The sequence below is a fragment of the Haemorhous mexicanus genome, chromosome 3, assembly GCF_027477595.1.
Source record: "Haemorhous mexicanus isolate bHaeMex1 chromosome 3, bHaeMex1.pri, whole genome shotgun sequence".
NCBI classification, from domain to species: domain Eukaryota; kingdom Metazoa; phylum Chordata; class Aves; order Passeriformes; family Fringillidae; genus Haemorhous; species Haemorhous mexicanus.
This window is the reverse complement of record NC_082343.1, coordinates 12,679,283-12,706,076: the sequence shown is the minus strand read 5'-3', so window position 1 is coordinate 12,706,076 and position 26,794 is coordinate 12,679,283. Positions and strand designations below refer to the sequence as shown.

Genomic DNA, 26,794 nt, shown 5'->3' with positions numbered 1-26,794 from the left:
CCCTGTGGTCTGAGCAGAGATGCCCCTTGCTCAATGTAATGTCCATGTAACCAAGAGAACAGGCATAAAACCACCAGAGGTCATCTCTTCCAGGAATTTCTCTGTTGTCCCTCTGACCCTGTGTGCACTTTTAAGTGTCTGCTTAGCCAAGGAGCTCCTCACTGAGCTGCCACCAGCAAGAGGGGCCAATTCTCTGCTTCCCTTATTCCCTTCATGTTCTTTGTGTCCACTCTTCCCTTTCTGGGTGCAGTGCCTCAGTTCCGTGTGTCTGCAGTGTGCTGAGGACAGGCTGCTTTTATTTTTGTATTGCAGTTGGAGCTGATAGAGGTGTTCCTGTGTGGCCAGATTTGCCTGTCTGAGTGTGAAAGGTGCTCATGTGTTACTCCGGAGTGATGGGCCAGCTCAGGGCAGCATCTCCTGTGTGCTTCAGAAAGGGTCTCATGTGTCTGCAGCAAAGAAGATTCAGGTTTTCTCATGCCCTTCAACACTCACAAGGAAGAAAGGTGCAAGTTAACAAGATTTTAAAGGTAATCTTTTGAACTGTTTTCCTCTTCTACACTACACTTCCCCCTCCCTCTGCTGCTGGATATAGGCAGGAGGAGACAGGCAGGGTTAAGTCTCCATATGCCAGTGCTGCTGGCAAAGTGGGTTTCAGGTACTGTGATTTCATCTGAGCAGGCGGGGTGGCTATTTTTGCTGGTTCCAATTTAGCTTTTTGTTCAGAAATGGACCTATGGGGCAGGAGCAATCCCACAACTTGTCTGCTTATTGCAGAGCTGTGCCAGGGATGCAAAGATTGTCAGAGTTCTGAGGGAAACTAACGAGGCTGTTGAGGAGGGGTGAGGCCGTGCAGTTTTAGCCTTCAATAAAGATGCAAGGTTCTCTGCTCATTCACCTGAGAAAGATGGGCACTGAGTGCTGCAGGCAAATGGTCTTTTTGGTCTCTGCTCATACTCTTAATCTAGAAGGCTCTTCATGAAGAAAACTGCATTAGATGGGGTAAAACAAAAGAGGGGACATGAGCAAACACTGAAGGAATTAATTTTCCTTTGGTGATTTCACTGCCCTTTTAGGGATCAGGAGCACCTGGTAGCCAGCCTGATGAGAAAATGTTGGGTTTACCTCTGGGGTTGTGGTCAAAGGCTCTAGTTAGGGTTGGATGACTCAGGGATCAAGGGAATGGTGCCTGCCAGATTTGGGCTCATCTCTGCACATTCCAGCTCTGCCTGTTCATCTCAAATAATGATGCAGTCACCAAGTGGCTCTGTGTCTCTTTCCTCCCCTGGAGCTGAGGTGGTTCTGGAGTCAGAAATGGCAGGACAGGACTGAGGTGAGTCCTTGCCCACTGGCAGCTGCACTGACACTGTCCTGAGGAGAGTTCCAGGCCTTGGAGAGCTTTGGATCCCTGCTGGTGACACCGGCCCCGCTGGTGGCCTGGCTTTGCAGAGTGTAGTAACTTTACATCAGCTCTTAGGGCATGTAGCTGTTCTGGGCTGACAACCACCCTGTCAGTACTGGGAGTGCTCCTGGTCTGACTTTTCCAGACCCAGGGAAGCCTGGGGGAGAGCTCATTGCTGAGCTCTGGGATTGTGTGAGCAGATTACGATGGTGCTTTAAACTGGTTTTCATGGCATTAATTTAATGAGTTTTTGAACACCCAGCCACTACACAATTTCTCTGGCTATGAAGAAGTAAGACAGTTGGTCTTGCTATTCTGCACTGGGGCAGATTTATTTGAAAAATCAAGGGAGAGCATTTGCTGCTCTGTATCTGAAGAATTGTGAGGTCATGCATTGAATTCTTTGCCTCTTGCTGACCTGGGAAGAAGGAAAAGAAGTGGCCTCAGGAACCTGAAGCCTTAAAATACAAGGGGAGAGCTGCTGTCACCTTCCTGAGATGGCTGCAACCCTTGCTGGTATAACTTGGCTCTTGATGCTGTTTGCTGAAAAAGCCTTGTTAGCAGTTGTCTCTCAGATATTCCTGTTCCTCTCCCAGCCTTGCAGCTGCCTTTCCCAGCCTGTTGCCTTTCCTCTCCCTGTTCCTGCCAAGCTCCTGCACTGTTCCTGTACACAGGGAGCACCATCCAGGGCTTCTTTTATGTGTGTGTGTGTCTCTTTCAGCTGCTAGCAGAGATTTTTATTTGCATGGGGTGGGACAGGGGTAGATGCATCCCTGCACCTGCTGCTTTGCCAGTCAAATTGAGAGGGACCAACCTCTGCCGTTCAAGAGTGACGTGACAATTTCTGATCCCTTTTGGTGGCAGCTGGGACTTGCCCTCCTGACTTGGTGTCCCCTGACCCAGCAGCAGTGCCTGTAGCTGAGGGAAACACTGTGTAAAGCAGATGACAGGTTGTGTTTGCTCCTCCAGCTGCAGCGAGCAGTGCTTTCCTACAGGTGAGAAAATGTGTTTGCTCCTTTGCCTTTGTGGGAAAAAGGTGCCTTGGCACCTGCTTTGAGCTGCTTGATTTCTGTGGCAGTTTCCTTAAGGATGTGATAATTCTGCCTTGATGGGGATGGTTGGAAAACTGAAAACTGCAGTGCTGAACAAGGAGAGCTGAGGGAAAAGCAGTGAGTAAATAAATAGCCTGTGCTTATGAGAACATTTCCCCTGCTGATCCACCCAGTCCAGCTGCAGGCTGCAAAGGCATGGCTTGTCAGGGCAAGGCACAGGGGGTGGCTTCAATATGCTCACTCTTTCTCCAGAAACTGGGCAGCTGCTCCCCTGTGAGTTGCTGTGGACTCTGGCAGTGGGCCCATGGCCATGGCAAAGAGCAGAGCTGCACAGGTAGGGCTGCTGCACATCACTCTGGCAGTCTGGTCCCATCTCCAACCCGCTCTGGACCGTGCTGTGGGGGAGGCAGGAAGCTGGGCAGCACTCCTGAAGTGTGTCTGTGCCTGCCTGAAGGTGCTGCTTTATATCCTGAGGAGCATGAATTTTTTTCATACTGAGCTTTTGAAATTTCTTCTGTCCTGCCCCTTTCTTTTTGTGCACAAAACATCAGGAAAGCATCCACTGCTGCAATCTTCAGACCAGAGCTTGTCAGTCTTTTCAGCCTGGTTTCCCTTGTGTGGCCGTTCCCAGATGCCTCTGGCAGCAGACAGTCCAAGCTTTTAAACCTCTCTGCAGCCACCTGACCCCATCCAGAACTGCCTGGGCACCTGCTCTCCCTGTGCAGGCGCAGCCAGAGTGGCACTGCAGGGAGACAGAGCCAGCAAACTGTGCCACGTTTGCTGCACGTGCTGCACCTCCTCCCCAGGGCCTGTGGTTCAGCAAAAAACACTCTAGAAAGGATCAGGAATGTAGCTGCCAGAATGTGGTCCCAAGCCCTGCAAGGAGTGACAGCATGTGTTACCATGGTGCAAGCCTTGCAGGTTTTGGGTGACTGGGGCAATGCCAATCTGAAGCAGGTCCCTTCTGCTGGATATTTGCAATAATTCTTCCTCATCCTTTCTGCTGGAGGTTGTTGCTGACCTGAGTGTCCCTTTCTTGGTTTTCAGGGTCTCAGCATAATGGCAGGTACTTTCCTTATGCTTTCATGTGCTAATGAAGAAAGTAAAAATTAAAAACCAAGCTTTATGTCAATGTTCACCATCCAAATTACCAGCAAGACGATTCTGATGCTCATTTTAGTGCAGATGCTCTGGCTGCAGACTTTTTTTGCCATGACTTGGGAGGGCAGCATGGGAATTTTGGTTTCTGTACCTACTGACTCTTTTCACCTTGGGCAGTAATAGATGTTTCAAGCTCACACTCCCTTTCTGCTTGCAGGAAGTCATCTTTCATATCTTCATTCTGCTGTGGCATTTGTCATTCCATTCAGGGACACTGGGATTCACTGTAGCAATTCACGCCCACCTTGGTGGCAGTCAATGACATTAAAAGGTTAAAAAAAAGGAGCCTGCTTACTTTGTGCCTGCTGTATAAAAGGATGTGCATGATAGTGCCCAAGGCTGGTGATGCAGGGGGAGGAAATCAGGGGGTGCACAGAGCTCTGTGAGATGTTCCCTCTCTGTGGGAGCATCCCCAGTGAAACTCAAGGGTTTAAAAGCTGCACTTCTCCGTGCTGGCACAGAAGCCTGAGAGAAGAAGGAGCATCTCAGATAGTGCAGAATCCATGGTGTGCTCTCCTTTGGTCCAGTTTGGGGGCACCCTGGCTGCTGTAGGAGCCCTGGCCTCCAGCACAGTCTGGCCTTTCTCCAGAAGTGTTCTGGAAGGTGCTGTTTCAGCACTTGTTTGACCTCTGCTCTTCTGCTCTGGTTATTGCTTTTAGCTTAAAGAAAGCCATCTGAGACTAAAACCAGAGGTTTTAGTTTGAGGTTTTCCCAGAAGACGAGCAGCACTTGCTAAGCAGGCAGTGGGCCACCAGCACTATGAAACACTTGCATGGCTGGGTGGCTTGCTTAAAACATTTGATGTTCTGAGGGGAAAGCTCCTGTGAGACTCCAGCTTGGACCTGCCCTTGCAGTGCAGTGACACAGCCCTGGAGCAGAGCTGACCTGGCTCTAGCAGACCTGAGTCATATTCCAATTTCCCCTACAGTAGCCTTTTAAAGGGTCCTTCTCTATTTTCTTTTTCTTTTTATTTTTCTTTTTTTTTTTTTTTTTTTTTTTTTTGACTCTGGGGAGGAAATCGTTTTCTGAGAGGGAAACCTTGCAGAAGCCCCCCTTTCTGTGCTGCTGTGGCTGGATATCAAGCATCATGTAGTGTGATACAACACTGGTTATGAGAAAGCTGCAGTGCTGATTATCTTTGTGCTGTAGAGAGACACAGGATTAGCTCTGTAATCTCTCTTGTAAGAGATGTGCTCATTCAGTGTGAATCAGAGGAGCTGCATGAAGTAAATGCTTTTTTTACCCTGAGATTAGACTGGCTGTTGACTTGGCCCATGAATCCATGCTAATGCTGTTGTGCTCTCAGTAGTTCTCAATGGTTTAATTTCTCTCTGGAGTGTATTTTGTAGATAAAAGTGTAATTTTCTCACTGGAAAACTTGGAAAGCTGATGAGTATCTTACCCATTAGTATTACAAAGTTCAGTTTTACTGGTCTTTTTTTCAAGAATGAGAACTGATCTCCACCAGTGACTAGATGCTTATTTATCCTGTGCACATGAGAGGAAATCAAACCATCCAGAGCTTTGCTGCACCTCCCACACATCCTGAGGCATACACTTAGGATTATTTTTCCCTGTTACCCTTATCAAAGGATATCATGCAAGGCATCAGGCTGCTTGAAGGTGTTTAATGTGAACAAGGAGGTTTTTGGGGGAGTATGGAAAGCAGTGCTGTAATCTGACATTTACAGATAATGCCTGAAAAAACTTGCTCTTTGGCCCTTCCAGGAGGACATAGGAGCAGGGGAGGGATGCCTGGTGTGAAATCCTGACCTGCTGTGCCTGCTTTGGGCCAGTCCCTTTATGAGGTCTGCCCAAGTAGGATCTTGATCCAAATGGGAAAATTTAGTCTAGAAAATAGATTACAATGCATCTGGTCTATAGAGAGCAGGCAGCCAATAATGCATTTCACAGGGAGCTCAAAGCAACCTCCACAAGCACCAGTCAGGAGGGTTGTAGTGCCTGGCACACCTTTAGGATGGTGTTGGACACCTTTGGTTGCTGAAGGAGGCAAGCTCTGTTCTGCCTCTCCTGCAGTTCAGTCTGTCCCCAGACACAGTCCTGCTTTGCACTGCAGCCAGCACAGTGCAAATGCTCAGTGAAATTCCTCTGCTTTCAGTGCTGTGGAATTGGACAGGCAAACAGGGAGGAGAGGAGAAGCACAGCCATGAGGAGCATGTGCTTAAACTGAAGTGGTACAAAGGGAGAACCACAGGGTTTTCACTTCATGCACCACAGACAGCTGGATTTTGCTGACAAGTGAGTCACTGACAAAATTTGCACCAATTTGAAGAGAGCAGGATGAGATCACTCTGAGTCTGTGTGTGATGTTTCACTTCTCACTTCTTTGGGTAAGGAAACCAAGCCCTGAGCCCTTTGAAACTGAATGGGGTGCTGAACCTGAAGGCTCAAGTGTGGGGCAGGTGGGAGAGGCTGTAATTTTTGGGTGGCCTTCACATGCTGCTCTAAAAAGCCACACAAACAAACAAACCAACAAAAGCTGTTTGCACACAGAAAGTAGTCCTAGTTCTTCTTTTTAAAAAATGTATACACTAGCAAAGTCTTTCAATTCCAGCTGAGGAGGAAAGTGGCTGCTGAGATTGATGCTCCTGAATGTGTTCAGGCAGAACAGCTCCAGGACTTGGATGGCAGAAATCTTGTGCCTGCTGAAAATTCACCTTTCTAGAAATGGTTCTTTTCCCACTGATCTGCACCCTCTGTCAGGCCATGTAAAAAACACCCATGAGAGCAGACAAGCTGTGGTGAGTAGGATGTGACTCTATGTCAGAGTGTGAGCTGTGGAGAAACCCTGGCTAGGCTCTGCTTGTGTCAGTTTCAGAGAGACCTGCTAGAAACCAACCTAACAGAAATAAGTTCTCAGCTTCAATGCACCCTGAAAGTCAGCAGTTTCTGTCTTAAAATGGACTGAGTGGCCAAAAATGGTTGCTGGAAAAACTATATATAAGATGCTGGTTTTTATCCAGTTCAGAGCGGAAAAGCACATGGACAGGCATCCTCATGGATGTCCTGAAAGGAGACAAGCTCTTTGCTTCCCCCCTGAAGCTGGACCCTAAATAAAGCACCACTTTTGTGTCACCCTCACCTCCCCACTCAGCCCCTCTCTGGGAAGAGCAGCATTTATTCTAACCCTTATTTTTAGTGGCTTGCAACTCTGCAGGCTATCTAGATGGAAATATGAGCCTGTCTATTGATAATATATTGGGATTTGAATGACTGAATTTGTTCAGCAGCAGGGGAAGAAAATCCATGTGGGGACCTGTCACTTCTCTCTCCTTGGGGTGTCTCCACAGCCTGTGTCATTTAATCAGAGCAGAGAAACCTTTGCAGTTTGAACTGAACACCACACCACTCCCAAGGCAAATATTGCCTACTCAGAGCTCTCCTCATGGTCTCAACATCTGCCTTGCAGGTGCTTTAATTCTGCCCACAACAAATTTCCTGCCTGCACAAGAAAGCACTGAACCAAGCAGGAGCAAGCTCTCTGTAGGATGATGCTCCCAGAGCTGCCAGCATGGCATATTAAACCCTTGTGGGGTACTAGAAAAATACTGGAGGGTATAGGACTGATGCTGATAACACCCAGCTGCAGTTTCTGGAGTTTTAAAAGATTTTAGATGACTTTTTAAATCTTTAAAAGATTTTAAAAGATGACTGACAGTGCTGAATGATGCAGGGAATGCATCCTCTCCTGACAATGTGGAATGCTACTGGTGCTGACTTGAGCATATCAAAATCATCTCTTGCCCTGAGAAACCCCCTCAGCCCTGGACATCTGTGGGTACCAGCAGTGTCTTGGAATGATTTTCTTCATGGGGGCTGTTTCTCTTCTGGCAGGTTGTGCAGAGCCTCCATGTCAGCACCACATTTTCATCAGAAGAGAGGGATGTGGGAATGGTGCCACTGCTGAGCCAAAGGGCTGATGGGCAGAGAGGAAATGTGCCAGGTAAACAGGATGAGAGGAAATGGTTAGGTTGGAAATTAGGACATGGTTTTTCATGGAAAATGTTGTCCACTATTGGAACAGGCTGCCCAGGCAAGTGGTGGAGTCCCCATCCCTGGAGATGTTTAGAAGTGATGTAGATGTGGCGCTCAGGGCCATGGTTTAGTGGTGGCCTTGGCAGTGCTGGGTTCATTGCTGGATTCAGTGATCTTACAGGTCTTTCCCAAGCTTAATGATTCTGGAATTCTCTGATTCTCTGAAAGACCCCGGGTGAGCAGCAGTGTCACCCTGAACACCAGGCTCCTGCCAACCCACCAGCCCTCCTCTCCTTCTGTTGGGTAAAGACAATGCCTTTAAAACCCTTTAATAAAATTATATTCTTAATTTTAAAAATTGCTTTTGAATCTCCTCTGCTGGAGTTATATATTTATTTGCTTGGAGGGCATCCAGGAGCACTTCTTTGGGCACCAGTGCCAAACCATCTGCTTGCAGAGGGGATGGATGCTGGCTGTGCTCTGGATGCTGCCCCAGGCTGACCAGGGAGCTGAGTGTCACAGTGTCTGCACAGCTGCCACACCTGGGGCCCTGTGGCACTGCAGCTGATGCAGGTGCCCAAGAGCCACCTTGCCAGGGACACCTGGGCACTGTGGTGGCACCATTCCCCTGCTCGGAGTTTGGATCCTGAGGTGTCCTGCAGACCTGACCAAAGTGAGAGGCAGGAAAGTGAGAAATGGCTAAAACACCCCAGCTGATGTGCTGAGACCCCCATGGCACTCCCATCCCTCTCAGTTGTGCAGAAATAGCCCTGGGAGAAGGGTCTGCTGAGATGGATGCTGGACAGCCCCCAAATGCAGCCCAAATTCCCCCAGAGGCACCCAGATCTCTCCACAATTGGCTTCAGGGCTTTGGGCACGTGACCTTGCTCATGGCACTGCACAGGGAGCTATCCCCACCTGCACTGGCTGCTGCCTCTGCCAGGGGTAAGTTGTATTTTCTGCCGTGGAGATGCCCAGAGGGTGCGTGAGCCCTCTCTGATGGTATGTGCTGGCTGCACCCATCTTCACCCCCTCTGTGGAAAAGCAAGCAAGAGCACCTGTGGCACAAGGCAAGATTTTGCACTGGTGATGTTTCCATTTGCTTTGGAAAATAAAAATGACGTGCTCTGGCAAGAAAGGGCTGTGATATTTCTGGGCACTTTCCAGCAGAGCCTGTCTGTGGCTCCAGGTTTCTCTGTAGTCTCTGCTCTTTGTAGGTGAAACCAGTCAAAAAGAGTGAACAATCCCTCATGATTGTGTTCACTTGCTCTTTTGATGTAACTTTTTTACAGCATTGCAGTATAGATCAAAATGCACTTAGGTTGGAACGTGATATCATAAAAAACTCGTTGACTTTTCAGTGCCTAGGTACAAAGCAGAAATGAAGTAATTTTAGGATAGCTTTAAAAATTGCTGAGAGATGCAGCTGTCTTTTCACTAGCAGATTCAAAACCTAGAGCTATGCTTTTTTTAGACTGCTTTGATAAATGGATGTTTTGTTACAATCCCACTGAGCTGAGCTGCTTTCTGATTCCTGCTTCCTAATTCTGATACCTGCACAATGGGAGGAATTGTTCCCACCAGCTTTTTGTGTGGCAACATCTGCTTTCAGTTCTTTCAATTTATAACAACAACAATAATAATAATAATAATGGTGATGATGATGATGATGATGATGTCAGTGGCCTGGTGTCCAATTTAACCAACTTGGTGTGCACAAGGGATTTGGTCTGGTGAAAAATTCAGAAACTGATGAATGTGTTTCTGTTGGAGCCAAGGTGCTCAAGATTTGTAGGGTCAGGACTCTGATCATCTTCAGGAGAAAAATGTGCTGCCTACAACATTGGTCTGGGGCTCAAGGATTTGCTGTTAATTCCTGCTCAGGTCTCCCATGTTGTGGTGGACAAGTCCTTGACTCTCTGGTATCTTTCTGTGTATAGACTCACAGAATCATTCAGGTTGGAAAAGATTCACCAGACCATCAAATAATGTATATGAAATGAGGGTGCCAAAAATGTCTCATTCAGAGGCTTGTGGAGAAGCCTACAGCTGGTCACGAGATGCTTGGAAATCACCAGCAACAGAAGGGAGCCAAGATGGAGCATCTGATTCATCCACAGGCTTCTCATCATTGAAAATGCTCTGAGGGGCTAGAAAAAAGATAATGCACTTCAGATGGAAACAATGACTAAAAAATGATCCTTGATGGTTCATTTTTTTCCCTAAAGGGCTGTGGATACAGCCTGTGACTGCCTATAACCATTTTTAATACGAGATAATTTCTGCTTTAATGTTCTCGCAAGTCTCAAGGATATGCTAACATTTACCATCAACTGTTAGATCTACATAGGAATATTTCACTTCTTCAGTACTAGCACAGATGATGCTCATGAGAGGTTGCTTAATTATACCTACACTTTCAAAGATGAATGATAAAAATAAATATTGGTACAAGTCAACATGATTATATGGGTATGAATAATCTTGTCCATATTGGCTTTTTCCTTTCCCATTGCTGATGGTTTTTTACCTGATTTGCAGAGATTTCAGGGATGAGTGTTTCTCTCCCTGCACAATTCAGATGAATTGGTTTGATTTTGCATCGCAAATGCAGTTGATGTAATGAGACATGGGCTGCTGCAGCTCCTGGCATGCACACAGCTCGGGCCAGGAGTGCAGGAGAAGAATTCTGACCCTGTCTGACCAGCAGGAGTGAGCTGGGGACAGCCTGAAGCACATGGATAAAGCAAAAGTATCCCTTCATCTTACCCCAGAGGAGTCCTTCTGGTTTGGTCCCTCCATTGATTTCATCACTTATCTTTCCATGTCCTTAAGCTGCAGTAGTGTGTCAGGCTGAATAGCTTTTCTTCCCTGGACATCACAGGTTAGCAGAAATCCTTTGTTTGAAAGACACTCTCAAATTCCCACGTTTCCTACTAAAAGAGCAGAGGCTTGGAGTCACTTGTCCCACATAATTTCCCCAGGAAGGTGTAGGGATGGCCACTGGTGCACAGCTCAGCACTCATCTCTTTTGGGAGACAGAGGAACAGCACAGAACTCATCTGTCAGTATCCACGTGCCTCTAGTGCACAGGCCTGCCCTTGGTGCAATGTGTGGCAGGAGACCAAACTGTTCTGAAAGCAGAGAGGTGCCATGAGATGGCCACTCTGCACAGCAAACCCAGGCACATCAGTTATGGCTGCACTGGATCCTCCCCACCAAGTCTTTTGTTATTCCTTCCTCTGGCTCACCAGGAGCATGAGAAGGTCAGAATAGTTTCCTTGGCCAAGGAGCCATATATGCAGGATTTTGCCAACTGATTGACATTTAGGTGGTGATGGACATATGGACATAAATCTTTGCCCAACAGGAATCCACCTGCAGCTCTTGGGGTGAGGGAAGGCGGCTCCTTCTTCTCATTCTGCCAATAGTCCCAAAGGGAAAGTGTCCCCAGTTGTTTGGCACTGCTCTGGGGCTGGGTCATCCTGGACCATCTCTCTTGGTGTCAACACGATGTGTGTGTTAAAGGCAATCAGAAGTTTTCATGCAGAAGACCTGAGACACTCAAACGTCAATAAATTCCAAAATGAAGGGTTTGATAATAGCATTATAAACTTCCCACATGAACCATTTTGAATGACTGGAGGGTGACTATCTAAATATAAATGTAATTTCTTTTTTAAAACTGACTTCAGGCACATATATACAGCTTTGGTTGACTTTCAAGAGGAGTCTGTGGGAACATCTGACAGCAAAATTAAGTTATATGTTTCTTGTGGGAGTTCGTTTCCTCCAAAAACAGCAAACGCCTTGATTCCCTGGCACTCAGATTTTTAAACCTGTAATCCTAGCAGGATATGAACTGTTTTTAATTACCCTCAGAGACAGAATTTTGTCCTTTGAAGGAATCACTTGGGGCAAGGCATGAAGGAGGGAAGGGGAACAACGACATTTAGTGCAGATGCGAGGCTGTAATTAATTTTTAGGGCTGATGTGGTGACCAGCTCAGCCATGGAGGTTTTGGCACTGATTTCAGCAGGTCACAGGGTCACACACAGCACTTGGATTAGTTGGGGAGAATAAAGCAGTGGGAAGGAAACAGAGGACTTGGAAGCAGGCAGAGGAATAAATGGGGTAAGATTCCAATTAAAGTGGATAAAAGCAAAGAGAAAAACAGTGGGCATGGTGAGGGCTTTAACGACTTGTACAGCATATTTCAAGGGTATTTCAGGTGAAATCTTTTTTGGAACACTCATTCAAATAGCGTCATTTCCACCAAAATAACTGGTTACATGACTAGGGTGAGGTGGATTTTAACCTTTATATAATCTTCCTGTATAAGTGCAACAGTTGCACAAAATGTACTTTTTGGATATGGTGTAGGGAGAATTGCAGAATCAGTCAGGTCGGTGAAGACCTCTGAGATCATCCAGCCCAACTTTTGACTGAACACCGCCACGCCAGCTTGGCCATGGCACTGGAATGGGGAAGCCCATTCCAATGCCTGACAACCCCTTCCATAAAGAAATTCTTCCCGATGTCCAGCCTGAACCTCCCCCAGCACAACTTGAGGCTGTGTCTCTACTCCTGTTGCTGGTTGCCTGGGAGAAGAGCCCGACCCACACCTGGCCACAAGCTCCTTTCAGGGAGTTGTAGAGAGTGATGGGATCACCCCTGGGCTTCCTCTTCTCCAGGTCAAACACCCCCAGCTCCCCCGGTCACTCCTCATGGGATTTACCCTCTAGACCCTTCAACAGCTTCATCTTCTGGATTCACTCCAGCATTTTGTAGGTGTCAGTGTGTTTCTGGGTGTGTGTGACCAGGTGCCCACTGGAGATGGAAGGACAATGAAACCCAGTCCCAGGAAAAACCAGCAGCAAACAATCATCTCAGCCTGATGAAGTTCCCAGCTTGGTGTCTGGAACCACTGAAAACCTCAAAACGCGATAAACCCCCAAATCTCAGTGCACAATATCTAATGAATCACCTGTAATTGCCTCATCCCCTAAACACCAGCCCCATGCAGGGCTCTTCTCAGGTTCCTGTGGTTGAGATGATTCCCGAGGTATTAGAAAGTCTTTTCTCCCAGCCCCGTGACCGAAGAAGTCGAGTTCTGCTTTTCAAGCTTGTTTATTTTTCCTTATCTATTACATTCTTTCTCTGACCTGCTGAGATCTGTCCAGCAGGTCTGTTTACTGCCCTTGGGGTGGTGTTAGATTTTTACCCTACGAACTATGTGTACTTTATTTACAATAATTTTCCAATACCTATCACCTATGTCAGACAGTCTGTCTCTACTCTAAACCAATCCAGAAGTGTCACCATCCCAGCAGAAGATGGAGGACAAGAAGAAGGAGAAGAAGGACAGGACACACCCAGATTCCTCCATCTTGCCTCTTGAACCCCCATTCCAGAACCCCAAAATTCTACTTTTTCACCCTGTGACAAATTAGCTATCATTCTACTCAAACTCCCGTGGCTTGTAAATCTTCACACAAAGTTGGGAATTTTTTCCATGGGTTAAAATCGAAGGCACAGGTGGTTTTGACTCTGTGCCAAGGTCTCTGAGCCCCTTGCCAGGGTCTCGAATCACCCAGGGCAGCCAGAGGAATGTCCTGGGTCCCGAAAGGCTCTGTCCCAGTGTGGCACAGCAGTGACATGCCAGCAGGCAGCCTGGACACCAAGCTGGTAGCTGGAATGAGCATGGGATAAAATCCCAGCGACACCGTCGGGAACTGGAGGCAGCCCCATCATCCTGGCATGGTAAATATAAATGCAGCCCTTATGGGAGGGCTGGGTCCTGCTGTAATAAATTGGATTAAGGGCTATTTTTACATTCCTGCCTCTGGAGAGGGTTTTGGGGGCCTGGAGACAGATGCATGTCATGGCTGGGTGCTGGCAGCCCCGTGTCCACTCCAGAGGGGTCACCAAGCATCTGAGCAAGCCAGCCCTGGCTTACCTGAGGGCAGCATGGATGAGCTTCCCACCAGCAGCAGAAACAAGAGCAATCATCTCCCCTGAAATCATCTCCATTGAACTTGCTGCCTTCTTCCACCTCCTGACATGCACCAAGACTGGATGCTTTCACAGAGGCCTTCTGCCTAGACCAGGACAAGCCACTTGAGAGACCTCAGAGCAGCTGTGGGAGCTGCTGGTGCTGCTCATCCTGGTGAGTTTTCCCTTCCACTCATTTGTTTTGTTGCCTTCTTGGAGAGCAGAGCTCAGTGAATTATTTTTTTCCCATAAGAAAATGAGCTGAAGGGACTCCTCAGGGATATATTTGCAAATCAGGAAGGCACTTGAGCAGTAACATCAAAATACAGTGGTGTAAAAAGGGTAATTATTAAACCAAAAGATTTCTGATTTTCTGTAATTATGAATATCTACCAGATTAGTAGGATTTTCCCACCACACTCTACGGTGGAGAACTTTATGGCTGGAACTGTGAAGAATTTGAAACAGTGTGAAAATCTTAACTTCTTTGAAGCATGGGAGACCATGAATAAATCCCAGGGGAATCGGACTCCCAGCATAGCAATTTTGGGGACACCCAACATGAGTGAAATGAGCGCTAAACAGCCAAAAATTTCCCTCTCCCCTTCACTGCTGGGCCCAGCATAACTTTTGCTGGCCACAACTCTTCCACCCTTATCCTTTCTGCTGGTAAAATAAGTTGTGTGGGCTTTGGTAGGCAGGGGCTGCCACACCAGCCCTGGCAGGTTTTGTGTCTGGCTGGACACTGCAGCAGCCAGACTATGCCCAGCACCAGCTCTTACTGGGGCTTGTTTTATTTAGCTGAGGAGATGGGGAGAGCAGTAGGGAGGGCTTTGCCTGGGTTTATAAACCAGAAAGGTTTGCCCTCTGGGTCCATGTTACCTGGCAGGATTAGCAAGCCTCCACGCCTGGGGCAGTGACATTTCTCTGTTGGCAGCGTGATTGATCTTTTAAGTGCCTTTCTTAAGTCAATATCAAAATTCCCAAGATTTATATTAATACCTTGGACAGATGGCTTCTATTGATTAGAATGGAAGTCGTGGAGAGGGGATATATTGAGAGTTCCTCATAACTGTTTACAGACCAAACAGTTTCCATCTGCTCTCTATTTTATTGCAAAGCAAAGGATCACTCAGCTGCAGAATTTAACAGATGACCATGGGGTACATCAGAAGCACATCCCACCAGTTGTTATCCCTCCTTCCTCTGCTTGACCATGCACAGTTTACCCAGCATCTAGGGACTTGTGGGGTCTCCACATGTGGCTCTGAGGTCTCCATACATTTCCAAGGGGGTCTCTCACCCAGGAGGTGCTTGTGCCTCACCTCCCACTCTCCATGCTCAGAAGAAAAGACAAGAGTACTTGCATGCACATCCCAGGCAACATTTTTTCTCTTGTTTATTTCAAAAGTCTTTGTAGGAGCTTAACTGCAACACTCCAAAAGTCACCTGGAATTTGACATCCTCCCAGATGTAGGGAATTCATACTCCATCATGTTTCATGGCATTAAAAACACACAGGAATGTTCCCTGGACACCACCAGTGGGTTCTTCCACTGTCTCCTTAACCACCAGCTCTCCACATCCTCTGCCAATGCCCCTGCACTGCTCTGCAAAGCAGCTGCACCTCAGCAGTCTCTGCCTCCTGGATCCATACCCGTGTTTCTGTGAATGAAGGGGTGCCAAGCCCAAAATACCCATTTTTGTTCACAAACTGTATATAATGAACCAGAAATGTGATCTGCCTTTGATTGGCTTGTTTATGGCTTTTGGTCCTCTTCATTCAAAGATCTTACAGTGGAAAAATCCTGAGCTGACATCAAAAGTGGGACTGATTCATTAAGAGCACTCACAATTATGGAATGAGTTGGAGCCTAAGTTTCTGTCAACCCAGAAAAAGCATTTTTAAAACTGACACTTGTTTAAACAGATTTCAGTCTTGAAATTTATTTCAGTTTAATGTTTTGCAAGGAAGTTTTATCTGAAAGAGAGTAAAAATATATGTTTTTCCAATCAACAATTTACAGGAACTTATGTTTCTTCATTTCACCTCTTAACTTGGTAAACACAATCAAAATTGTGATGGAAAAATACATGCATCTCCTTTTGACTTCTAGCAGGCATTTAAGTCATTACATCTATTTAATTAGGCTCTTCACTAGCTTCAGTTCCACCAAGTTACTCCAGATTCAAGCCACAGCAACACTTGCCTCTTAGACCCTACCATTCCTTTTGGTTTATTTAGGTAATCTTTGTGTGGTTTGGCTCTTTGGGAGTATGTTGAGGGACCTGCTGCAGCTGTTTTTGGATGGCAAAATGTCCTTTTTGTCTGACCAACACTCAGCTGAAATGTCTCTTGGTTGTTAAAAATGTCCCTGGCTAATACCCATATGCACAGTATGTGACAGTAAATTGCTCCTGTAACATTTGCTGCCATCCTCTCATTTCAGTAGCAGGGATGTGAAATGTCCTTAACAGTGTAGAAACAGAAATTTGTTCCAAAAGTGCCATTTTGGTGCTGAAGCTGCTTGTAGGGCAATGTTCAGCACCCCAGCCAACCATCTGGTTCTCTCCTGAACCCAAACTTCTCCCACTGCCATGAAAACATCTAGCTGCTGCAAAGAGAGGCAGCTCTGCTCACAGCTTTTGCATGTGAGATCCTTACCACCACCATTCACGATTATTCTGCTTGTCTGAAATGCTGATAATGGGTGTTTAGGTTTTCTGTTTGGGTTTTTTTCCTCCTTTTTTTAAAAAACCATGACCAATTGAAGGTCAGCTGCCAAATGAACTGAATGATCAGTGCAGGAAAATTGAAAATCATAACATCTTTTGTGTAGGCTGTGAATAATGGGCAACACCCTTTTGATCATTAAAACAGAAAATGATCTCTCTGTTTTCCACTGTTTTTAGCCCATTAAGAAGGCAGGGATAAGAGCACATTGCTGATGATTTGCACCACTCTCCTGGCAGTACAATCCCTGGCTGCAGACCAGGGGCTGGCAGTGGGATGGATCCCACCCTGGTGGGGGCTTGGCTGGAGGAGGCAGCTGTGGTTTGCCATGACCTTCAGCTGCTCTCCAAAAACCACAGACACCCCAAAGCAGGAACATTCTGTCCATTTTCTGCTGGGGGCTGGACCAGAATTCATGGTCTACGGGCATGCTTAAATTTGGGGATGGAGGCAAGCCCACTCCTGAGAGCTGTGCAGACCAAGGCATGTCCTCAGATACATTTTGCTTTCTAACAGATAAAGAAAAGTCTTGCATGCCCTGGAGCAGCCAAAAACCAAGGCTTTTTCCCAGAAGACACAGGTGCATTGAGCACTGGAAAAGAATGATAATTTTGAGACACATGCCTGAGCTTTGGGGTCCAACTGTATATTTTAGCACCTTACTTTCTGTTCAGAACACCACTTACTTTTGTTGATTCACTGTACTGGTAAGAAAATTTTTCATGTTTTTACTGATAAAGATCTCTCAGCAAATATAGCCAGACTCAGTAATTGATTCATCTTGTAATATTTATATATGCTGTCATCATATGGAAAGTCTAAACAAATCTCTCTATCCATTTTTATGAGGAGAGAAGCATCACAGTAGGATTGCTGCTGTGCCAGTGCAGAGACACTGAAAAGAGCAAACTGGAGTGCCCCAAACACGCCAGGTTTAGGAACAACCAAGGGTTCCAAGGTGGCCAGAACCAGGAACAGCCTAGCACAGCCTACAGCACTTTGCTGTGCTTCTCAAGAGAGGCTCAATGCTTCGTCCATTACCTTTTTTACTTTTTTAGTACTGGCAAACACCTCCAGTGGCTTAGCAAAGGGAACTGCCTGGATCCACCCAGCCAAGCTGCTTTAACCACCCCAGTGCCAACTCCCAGCCACCAAACCAACCTCCAAAATAACACTGTTGTGTGTCAAGAGTCCATCCATCACCCTTGGCCCTGTAGCTGTGTGGCCTTTTTGATAAAAGTGATAAACAGCCAGCTGAGCCCTGTGATTTATGTTTCTTTGCTTGAATTGGAATTACACTAGCATGCCCTTGGTTTGCAATGGCCAATAGGTACATATATTCAGGTTTTGAAGGTTTAGACATACAATTCTGTTTGCAGCAATCAGGCAGGCTCTGTTTCAGTCCCTCTAAAAGATCTATTCACAGAAGCAAATGTTCAGCATAGGGCTTTTTCCAAATGGGACTTACATACTTCTGACTTCAAGAATTTGAAACAAATTGGATAAAATGGGCAAATGAAATAATCAAGTCTTTTTACATGAAACTGAATCATTAGCATCCTTGTCAGAATTCATGTCAAACAATTCTGTTGGTAGAACAAATACTCAGTTTGCTAATTCCAACCATGACATAATTTACAATCAGATTCTAGATTTTACATAACAATTTTAAAAAGAAAAACATTCAGAAAAGTGACTAATTTTGCTGTGTCTGGGAGTATTTGCTAGTGTTCATATTTCAGCTATTTGAAATCAATGCAAAAAGGAAAGTCATACCAACCAGAAAACAGCACAGAACTGGTCGTTCCTTCTGGAATTAAATGCAGAAATGAGCAAATACCAAAACCAGGGGAATTAGCTCCAGAAGTAAAATTTTGAGGTTTGTAGTAGGAGATAGCAATGCCAGCTCAGCTAAAGATGTCTACCAAGCTGTGCCCTTTCAAACAGAAACAAAATAAACAGGAATACTTTTCAACAGGTTATCTCAAAACTCGAGTAATTTAAATTGGCTGGAAATTTGGGATTAATATTTTTGCTGAGAATATCCAACAAAGTAGAATTCTAGTGAGCTAAACATGGGTTTGTATATGTAGAATTTTAGCATTTTTATTTTTGTAAATAAACAATGTTTACACACACAAAAACCCCCCACAAACAATCCCCAAACCATTTTTTAGATGTTGTGCTTTCAGATACTGAGGTTTTACAATAAAAATGGAACTGAATTCCTGCACTGCCTGTGCAGCCCATGGGTGACACTACAAGCAAAAATTTCCTGGACATAATTTTACTTGCATGGAATAGGAAATTATACCCATTGAGAAAACCTGGTGTTTGATTTGCACATTGTCAGAAATAGCAGTAATTTTTTCATGTTGTTTTTGTATGTTATTATAAAAGCATTAATCTTGCATTGACTCACTGGCTTTAAAAAGTACTCTTACAGTCTGCACAGTACAAAAGGAATACAGAGACTTCTTTGTATTCCTTAGGTTTGAAAAAGCATCACCTGCTGAAGGTCTGATCCTGAAAACACTTGGGATGTTGAGGATAGGATGTTGGGATGTTACACACTTTCAAACCCAGCTACATCCTCATGCCAAGTCTGGGCTTGGGAGCTGGCTGGGACACACCTGGGTGAGACACAGCCCTGGGACTAGAAGGACTTGGAGGCATGGGAATCTGCACCTCTGACACACCCAAACCACTGATCATCACTGTAAGGGACCAGCACGGCTGCTTTCCCGGTAAAAGCTGGGCAACTGACTTCCTAACATCAGTGCTGAATGAAGATGGTGACTGAGTGTGGGCATTTCTCACCAAAGACCTCTCTCCCCGAGAGGTGGAGAGAGTGTGGGCATTTCTCACCTCAGACGAGGTGGCTGAGCCCACGATGCCCCAGGGGGGTGGCAGTGTCACAGTGCTGTGTGACGAGGAATAAACGCACGAGCGAATGCAAAGCCAGTCTTTGGTTTTCTGCTGCATTTCCTGGAGAACATTTCTAAGCTTCTCCCTTTCCCCATGCTTTTCACTTCTGCTGTATCTTTTTTTCCCCTCATGCTAAATTGCCAGACTTTTTTGGGTAATCTGCAATAAACTTTATCTGTATTTACTCCCTTTATTTTTTTTCCCCAGGGAAGGATAAAACACAGTATATTTGAAGGCTGCACAACTGCAGCCCCACTTCAAAGCTTAAACTACACCACTCTGGATCCTTAGAAATGAAAGTCTGGATTTGATCTTAGACCCCTTTTTGCCTATGCAAAATGTAGGGTAATTGCATTTTCTTTTGGAGGGTTTAAAGAGATAATTTAATTAAAAGGTGGATGTTACCCACTTAGCAAAAAAAGAGAGAAAGAAAAAAGGTATGTGTGTTTATTGGTAGCTGCATTCAGACTGTGGCCATGTAAACTAAAGTAGTTTCTTTTCCTCAGTGCCATTGCTACACAATGCATTTATAATGCATAATGAACCACTTACTGTGTATGTGCTAACATGCATAGCCTTTGTGTCAAAGCTCAGTGGAATTGTCCATACTTTCCTTTATTTTCCACAATGTAGTGCTTCTTTTTTTCCTAGCATTCATAAAAACACAATTTGAGCTCAAATATGAACATATTCACAAAAAAAAAAGATTTAGAAATTGCATACTGGTTGTACAATGTGCAATGCACCCTTCATTATTTATTCTGTGTGAGTCAAGTAGTAATTTTTCCTAATTGAATTGATTATGTAACACAGCATTTATTGTATTATTTAAATGTAACACTGCAGACGTGTGTTGGTTTGCAAAGGCACATTAGTAATCCAATTAGAGCAGCAGCCATACCCACAGATTTGCTAGGCCAGCAATCAGCAAAGTATGATTTTGTTGAGATTAGCTCTGAACATTCACTGCAAGGATTTGCCACTGAATATTTTTCAAGTTAAAGGCTAGAAAAATACTAAAATGTGAGAACGGTCTCATTGCTACAGCTAATTTCCATATAGTCACAAATTCATCCCACACAGGCAATCAGGTTTATACTGAGCCCACATGCCTATATGGCTTTATGACCTCCACTGCTGCTAAAGTCTTTCAGCAGCAAGGCATGACTGAAATATGGGTAAATGGTCACATTATACTCAAATTTTCACCCACAGAAAGCTGGGGAGGAGAAAAGACTGAGGGCCAGGGCTGAAGCCATGCTGGGACAGCAGCACTACACCAACAGGGGCATTTCTGGGTAACCTGAGCATGGCACAGGGCACTCCTAGAGAGCTCTAGGGGGATTCCTGTCTTCCATCAGTAATTCTGGCTGCAATCAGAGCTGGTAAGTGCCTAAAGAGCCTTTGGATGCATTGCTGTGCAATGCTGCTTCTGCAGGGAAGCAAAGCACAGCCTTGTCCCTCAGACACTGCCCTCGGTGGCTGGGATTGCTCTGAACATCTACATGGTCTGAAGGACATCCTCTGCACTGCAAGGAAATAAAGAGCCATTGGAATTTTTTCAAAATGAGGACAGTGTTTGCAGATGGGAAGAAACCAATGAAAACCAGATGACATATTGGTGTGACTCCAAACTTTGTCCAAGACACACTCAGGGAAGACAGACCCCGAGAGGTCAATGGAGTGACTTGCCAAATGCTACAGGTTTCACAAGGAATTATTCTTTGTGACTGCTCTGTGCTGACCTCTGGGGTTGAGAGAAGATGTCACTTGAATTTGCTCATTGTTGCCCATCAATTTTCACCCAAGTTTTAATTTTCATCTGCAAGGTACTAGTGCAGGTGCCAGGTGATCACGGTATCTCCTTTGTCCAAGCAGCTCACACCACTGCTGTTCTCACTAGGGGCCAGCTCACAGAGAAGTCCTAACTCCTGCAGCCTTCTGCTGCCCCTGAATGCTCTTCCCTGGGCTCAGGCAGCAGAAGACCAATCTGGGGGACAGGGTCTGAGCTCAGGTCTGTGCTGCCTATAGGCTCAGCAGGCAGCTGGGATGACTTGGTCTGTGTCAGTGAAGAGTTACTACTGCTGCTCTACAGGGTGGTGCAGAGGGGGGGGTTGTACCAGGGAAAATGAACTTTTAAAATCTAAGTCAACTGCATTCTTTCAAGTTTACCCATAATTAAATTTGAAGGAAAAAGACCCAACCCATTTCAAGAATGTAATACAGCTCCCAAGTTACCTGAAAAGAAAGTGCAATCTAGTGCAGTGTGCTTTCACTTTCCCACTCTGTTCCTCTCGTTTCCTTCTGATTTCTTGTGCTTCGGTCTGTGTCCAGGTATTGCTGGTATCTGCTTTGTCTGTGAAAATGAAATACCAGGAGGAATTGCACTTGGTGCAACTGATGCAGGTTAGGGGGTAATTCACCAATGGAGCAGGCTGCCCTGGGGAATCCACAAACAATGAAAGAGGAGTTAGGTGGCCAAGCCTGGCAAGTTCAAAGAGGAGCTGTCATTAAATAAAAAGCTAAAGGAAGAGCACAACTGACTAGGAAAGACTGATCTCACACCTCCTATGTCCTCTCGGCTCGTGTTCTCACGCACAGGGGTGATGGGTGCCCAGGCAGGGCTGGCAGGCTGAAGAGATTTGGAGCTTGGTTTCCATGCATCCTTGAAAAATACTTCTGTACTGAATATGAGGGAACTGTAAGGCCACCCTTCAGCAGATGCTTCCCAGTGAGACCCAGGTCAGTAACTGCGCTCTGACTCTCATAAACTGAGCTTTGCTGAGCCAGATGGGTTTGGGGATTTTTACAGGACTTGGATATGACCTGGTGGTCCCTGTGGTTGACTTATGTCAGCATCTGGGGATATGAGACCTGCAAGCAACAGGGCCACTGGTAAATACTGGTGAGCACTTCCTCTGAGGCTAGAGAGAAGCAGAATGGAGATTATCAAGGACCTTGGGTGTAAGGAAACATTAGATCTAAGTGAACAGAGCAGCAATCTGATGCCCAAATTCCTTGAGATTCCCAGCTCTAGGAGCTGGTCCAGCTTCCTCTGGAGTTGATAGGAACTGCAAAGGGTCCTGCAAAGGCACCCTTGTGACTGATGGCACCCGAAAGACTTGGAAACATTTCAATCATGTTGCAGCACACTGTGTGTCTGCCTTTGCATGGACTCAGAAAAAGTACAGAGGAGGTATGTACAATTTCATATTACTTCATTGTATTTGCCAGGCTGGAATAAGTAGTTTGAAAACAGTTCACAAATTTACAGTTTAAAGAGGATCCTAATCATGGTTATTATATTTATCCTTCAAAACAACTCACTGAAAAAAACCCCTTAATTTGCAAATTTGTTACCATAAAAATAAGAGTTCTTGAGCTCACAGAATGTTGATACATTTGAGCATGCTTTTATGAGCAAAATAATAAACAGGTAACTCTGCTGTGGCTTGGGGCCCTATCAGTTCAAATTCCTAAATCCTTTGGGACAGAGCCTGTCTGCCCTGATTTATGTAATAGTTCTAATGAGTAATAGTCCCCATGATGACAAATGCACCAAGATACAACCTTAGGAGAGGTTGGGCTGCAAAAAAAGAGCAGGGTCCCATTCACACTTTATATAAACAAACACATAAATCATCACAGTAAGAGATTTACCTGTGGGGATAATCCCAAGGGGAAATAACAAATTTTCTTTTTTTTTGGTTCCTTGCCTGTGCTGTTTCCCTTGCATCTCTGGAAGGCATCTGCCTGAACTGTGTCTTCCAGCAGTCAGAGCTTTTTCCAGATCTGTCCCTGTACATCCTGCCTAAATTTATCCTTCAGTAGCCTTCAAAAGGAGCACCAAGCATCTCTTCCTGCCTCCTTAAAGAGGAGGAGTGCACAGACAGGAAGGCACTCAGACAGATGGACCTTGAGTCTCTCTACCACCAAGAAAGCACCTGCCTCTTGAGTGCAGCCCCTACCATACCACAGAACCTTAAGTGTGAGTCTGTGCCAGCTGGAAACACATTACGATCATCACTGCTTGTTTCTGGCCAAACACATCTTGATAAAAGCTGTGACATTTACAGTGTGATACAGACCCATGTGTGATGGTTCATCTGCAGCTCTGATTTCTTTTCATCAGGAAAAAAGATACATTCACTGCCATAATTCAGCTGGCAGGCTCAGGTGTGCAAAACCTCAAATCTCAAGTTGGTTTTCCAAGGGTAAATTCCAAAACATTTTTCACTGCTACAAATTTAAAAGAAAGCAAAAATTATGGCTGCTCCAAACCCATGAAAAACAAAGTAAATAAAGTAAAATATCTATATAAAACTTCATGGAAATATTTTCAAACGTTTCTAATATTCCTAGTTTTTGTTCATCAGCTTGTTCAATTTATTCAGTGCCAACCTATTACTCATGGTCTTACCTACAATTTTCCAGTAAGAAGAGAAGGCTTCTCAGAATATGAGCTTAAGTTTTATTTCTTGCTTGGAATCAGCAGAAGCCTTTTTTGTTATCTTCACAGTGTAGTAGAGAGAATTTAGAGAAATGATCCAGAGCTGTGCATGCATTTTTGAAAGAGGTTTGCAGTAAATCCTCTGCACCCACTTGTCATGCTAAACTACACACTCTAGACCAAGTCTGCTTTTGGCTCTTCAGTGGTTTGGGCTAGCACAGGTTTAATATGGCTTCAGATGGTAGCAGCAACAGCCAAAGGCCAATTTATAACTTGGTATCAACATTTTGGGGGCAGCCAGCTTCTGAGGGAACTCCAAAGCAATGCTCTTCTTCTGTACAAGCTGCAGAGTCAGATTTGTGGGAAACAAGTACAGGGTTGGGGCCCTCAGAGAATTGCAAGGAAATGATTAGCATGAATCTCTGCAACAACACTGCAGAAGATGCAAATTTAGGACAGCAGGGAGCCTACATTCATTTTAGTGACTTATTTCAATGAGAAAGTAAGGAAGTAAGCATTTTTGAGGTGATGCAAACATTTGACACCAGAGGTGCATACCAGCTTCTCTGGCATTAAACAAAGCCAGTTCTGAGGATGACAACTGCCTGTTTTCTGTTATCCAGTAGGTAGGAACAGTTCTGCACACTTTAACACGGTCCTTGATAATCCCCTGACTTTTAAGAGTTAGGTGGCAGGTGGTCTTTCATACAAGCCTGGCTAAACCCCATCATTTATAGGAGGGGAGTTCAGCCCATTCCATCCTCTGCCACTGAAGTCAGTGGGATTACTGAGGTGAAGCCCAGCCACCCTAAAGCTGGTGTGATGACAGCCACCTACATGTATGTCCTACAGAGGCCTGCTACGAGGAATTGCTGAAGAGCATCGAGTACAAGGCTCAGGACCAGATCCAGACTTCAGCAAACTGGGAGACACTGGTTAGCCAAAACTTACCAACCCCATGTTTGAATCTGGAGCTCAACTTGCCCGCTTTATGCCTTTTAACACAGAGTTTGGGTTCAGGCGCTGTTCTGAAGAAGAACACGTTGGTTTTGACACCATCCTAGCCATGCACACCATCCTTCTGTAATTGCACCAGATTCTGCATCAAAGACATCCAAGTCTCATTAAAAACCCCCTTAGGGGAAATCTGTAACATAATGGTAAAGATCTCACTGCATATTAGAGAAAACTTATAAAACCCCCAGAAAGTAAAATGCTGAACACCCAGTGAATACCGAGGCTGTCTCTGAAATGTAAAACTTTCCAGTAGCTTACAGTGGTAACTCCACCCTAACCGCCATTTTACTTTTATTTCAGAAACAAATGGGATTCCAAGAACTCTACCTAGAATCACTTGTTTCTGCCAAGCGGTTGTTCATGATGGCCAGAGCCCCCACCCCCGCAGAGAAACCGTTCTGTCTCGTGTTGATACAGACGTTCCTGGGGTAGCCGTTGGCTGTCTCGGACAGCTGCTTCTGCAGGATGGCCAGGGAGACTTTGCTGGACGCCGTCAGCTCCCTCATGGAGATCATCTCCCCGGAGAGCCTCCTGCCCTCGGTGTCGCTGTCGTACTGCCCGTCAGCGTCCCTGGCGACGTTGTGGCGGCGCAGGCGGGCTCCCGGGGTGATGGCGTTGCGACGGCTGAGGCGGGTACTGGATTTATGGCACTTTGGGCAACATCTGCATTCGAATTTTTTCAACACCCAGTTCAAAATTTGTTTGATTACGATTGAGATGACATTAAAAAGGGAGTATATGCAACATACTCCCATTAATATAAACATGAAGTTCCCGAATCTGTATAATCCCTGATGCTGGTAGACAGCGTTTTGGTTGCTTACCAAATCTCCAAAGCCGATGGTGCTGAAGGTGACAAAGCAATAATACAAGGAGTCAACGTAGTTCCATCCTTCCACTGCCGTGTACATGGCGGAGGCGCAGCAGGAAAGGGCGATAGCAAAAATTCCCAGGATCAGCATCACGTGGTAAACGGACGGCTTCCAGCCCACGAGGCTGCCCACCCCGGACACGGCCGGCCCCTTTCGGAAGTTGGGAGGTAGGAGACCACTCCTTCGCAGCTGCCTCTCGTAGCACGCCTTCATGATGAATGCCAGCAGGGAGATGATGCGCTCCAGGAAGAGGTTGAAGAAGAGGATGGTCCCGGCACACCCAAAAAGGCCGTAAACGATGAGGAACACTTTTCCAGCCACGGTTGCTGGCGTGGTCATTCCAAAACCTACGGTGTGGAGATAAACGGGCAATGTTAATAACACAGGTTTTTGTGATACACTCGTGATATATGTACCTTAACAAGGCTCCCATCTCACGGGACAAAAGGAGTGCTAAGTCAGCTTAGGCCAACACAAAACCGAATTTGGTAAGGAAGGAAGAAGGCACCAAAAGTTCAACGAGATGACTAAAACTCAAAAGTGAGCAAAAAAATCCTTGCAAGATGAAAGGATTATTATCCGTATTAACAGAGCAACACCTCTTGAAATGCAGGTGGAAGACTCACTGAGCCCAAACCTTTTCAAGGTGAGATGAGGTGAAGAGGCCATTTCCCTGCTTCCACATGTGTCAGCCACCACAACCTGATGGAAAATTTAAGTTCCCTGCTCACAAGCTGTAACCCAGTGTAACATTTTTGTTATAGGGGTCTGATTATATCATTCCCACTGAGAAGATGGAAGTTTTCAGGTTGTATAACAGGAAAAAAGAAACCAAACCACCTCCCAAATATTGAATACTGTTTTAAAAAGAACAGCACTTTTAAGTCTTTTCCAAATCCCAGCTGTGTCTAGCCCACCTGGTATCATCACAGAGGGAAGGAAAAGCCATCACGCCACAGAGCTGCCTGGCAGACAGACTGGGGGCACTGGGAACTTGCAGATGGATAATTACAGCAGGGAAAAACACTGCTGCACAGTTGAACAGAAAAATCAGAGTGTACAAACTCTGGGAAGATCCAGCAACAATATTAATTCAACTCTTCTTCACATGAATTACTCATTGTAATATTACTTATTATAATATTATTCATACATGAAGTTTTATAAGTAAGCAGTAATGCTTTGTAGCTA

The 26,794-nt window shown here is 45.5% G+C and overlaps 1 protein-coding gene and 1 long non-coding RNA gene across 6 annotated transcripts in view; one reads left to right on the top strand and one right to left on the bottom strand.

Moving 5' to 3' along the window:
• Positions 1-1,540: 1,540 nt before the first annotated feature.
• On the top strand, positions 1,541-25,161 carry LOC132324591 (uncharacterized). Its single transcript, XR_009485679.1, has 3 exons — positions 1,541-2,394; positions 12,892-13,777; positions 25,032-25,161. It is a non-coding gene; the product is annotated as an uncharacterized LOC132324591 (long non-coding RNA).
• The window catches only part of KCNK12 (potassium two pore domain channel subfamily K member 12), a 28,385-nt gene continuing 16,561 nt past the window's right edge, over positions 14,971-26,794 (bottom strand). Inside the window, exons 2-4 of one of the 5 annotated variants that reach the window (XR_009485678.1) lie at positions 23,353-25,950; positions 21,503-21,620; positions 14,971-20,793 (exon numbers count right to left, since the gene is read on the bottom strand). Coding sequence is in view for 1 of the 5 variants with exons in the window: in XM_059840850.1 (XP_059696833.1) it covers positions 25,055-25,950 (896 nt within the window). In the remaining 4 variants the exon portion in view is untranslated. Of the gene's footprint in view, positions 25,951-26,794 lie in introns of all 5 variants that reach the window. The other 4 variants (XR_009485677.1, XR_009485676.1, XR_009485675.1 and 1 more) reach the window with 4 other exon arrangements.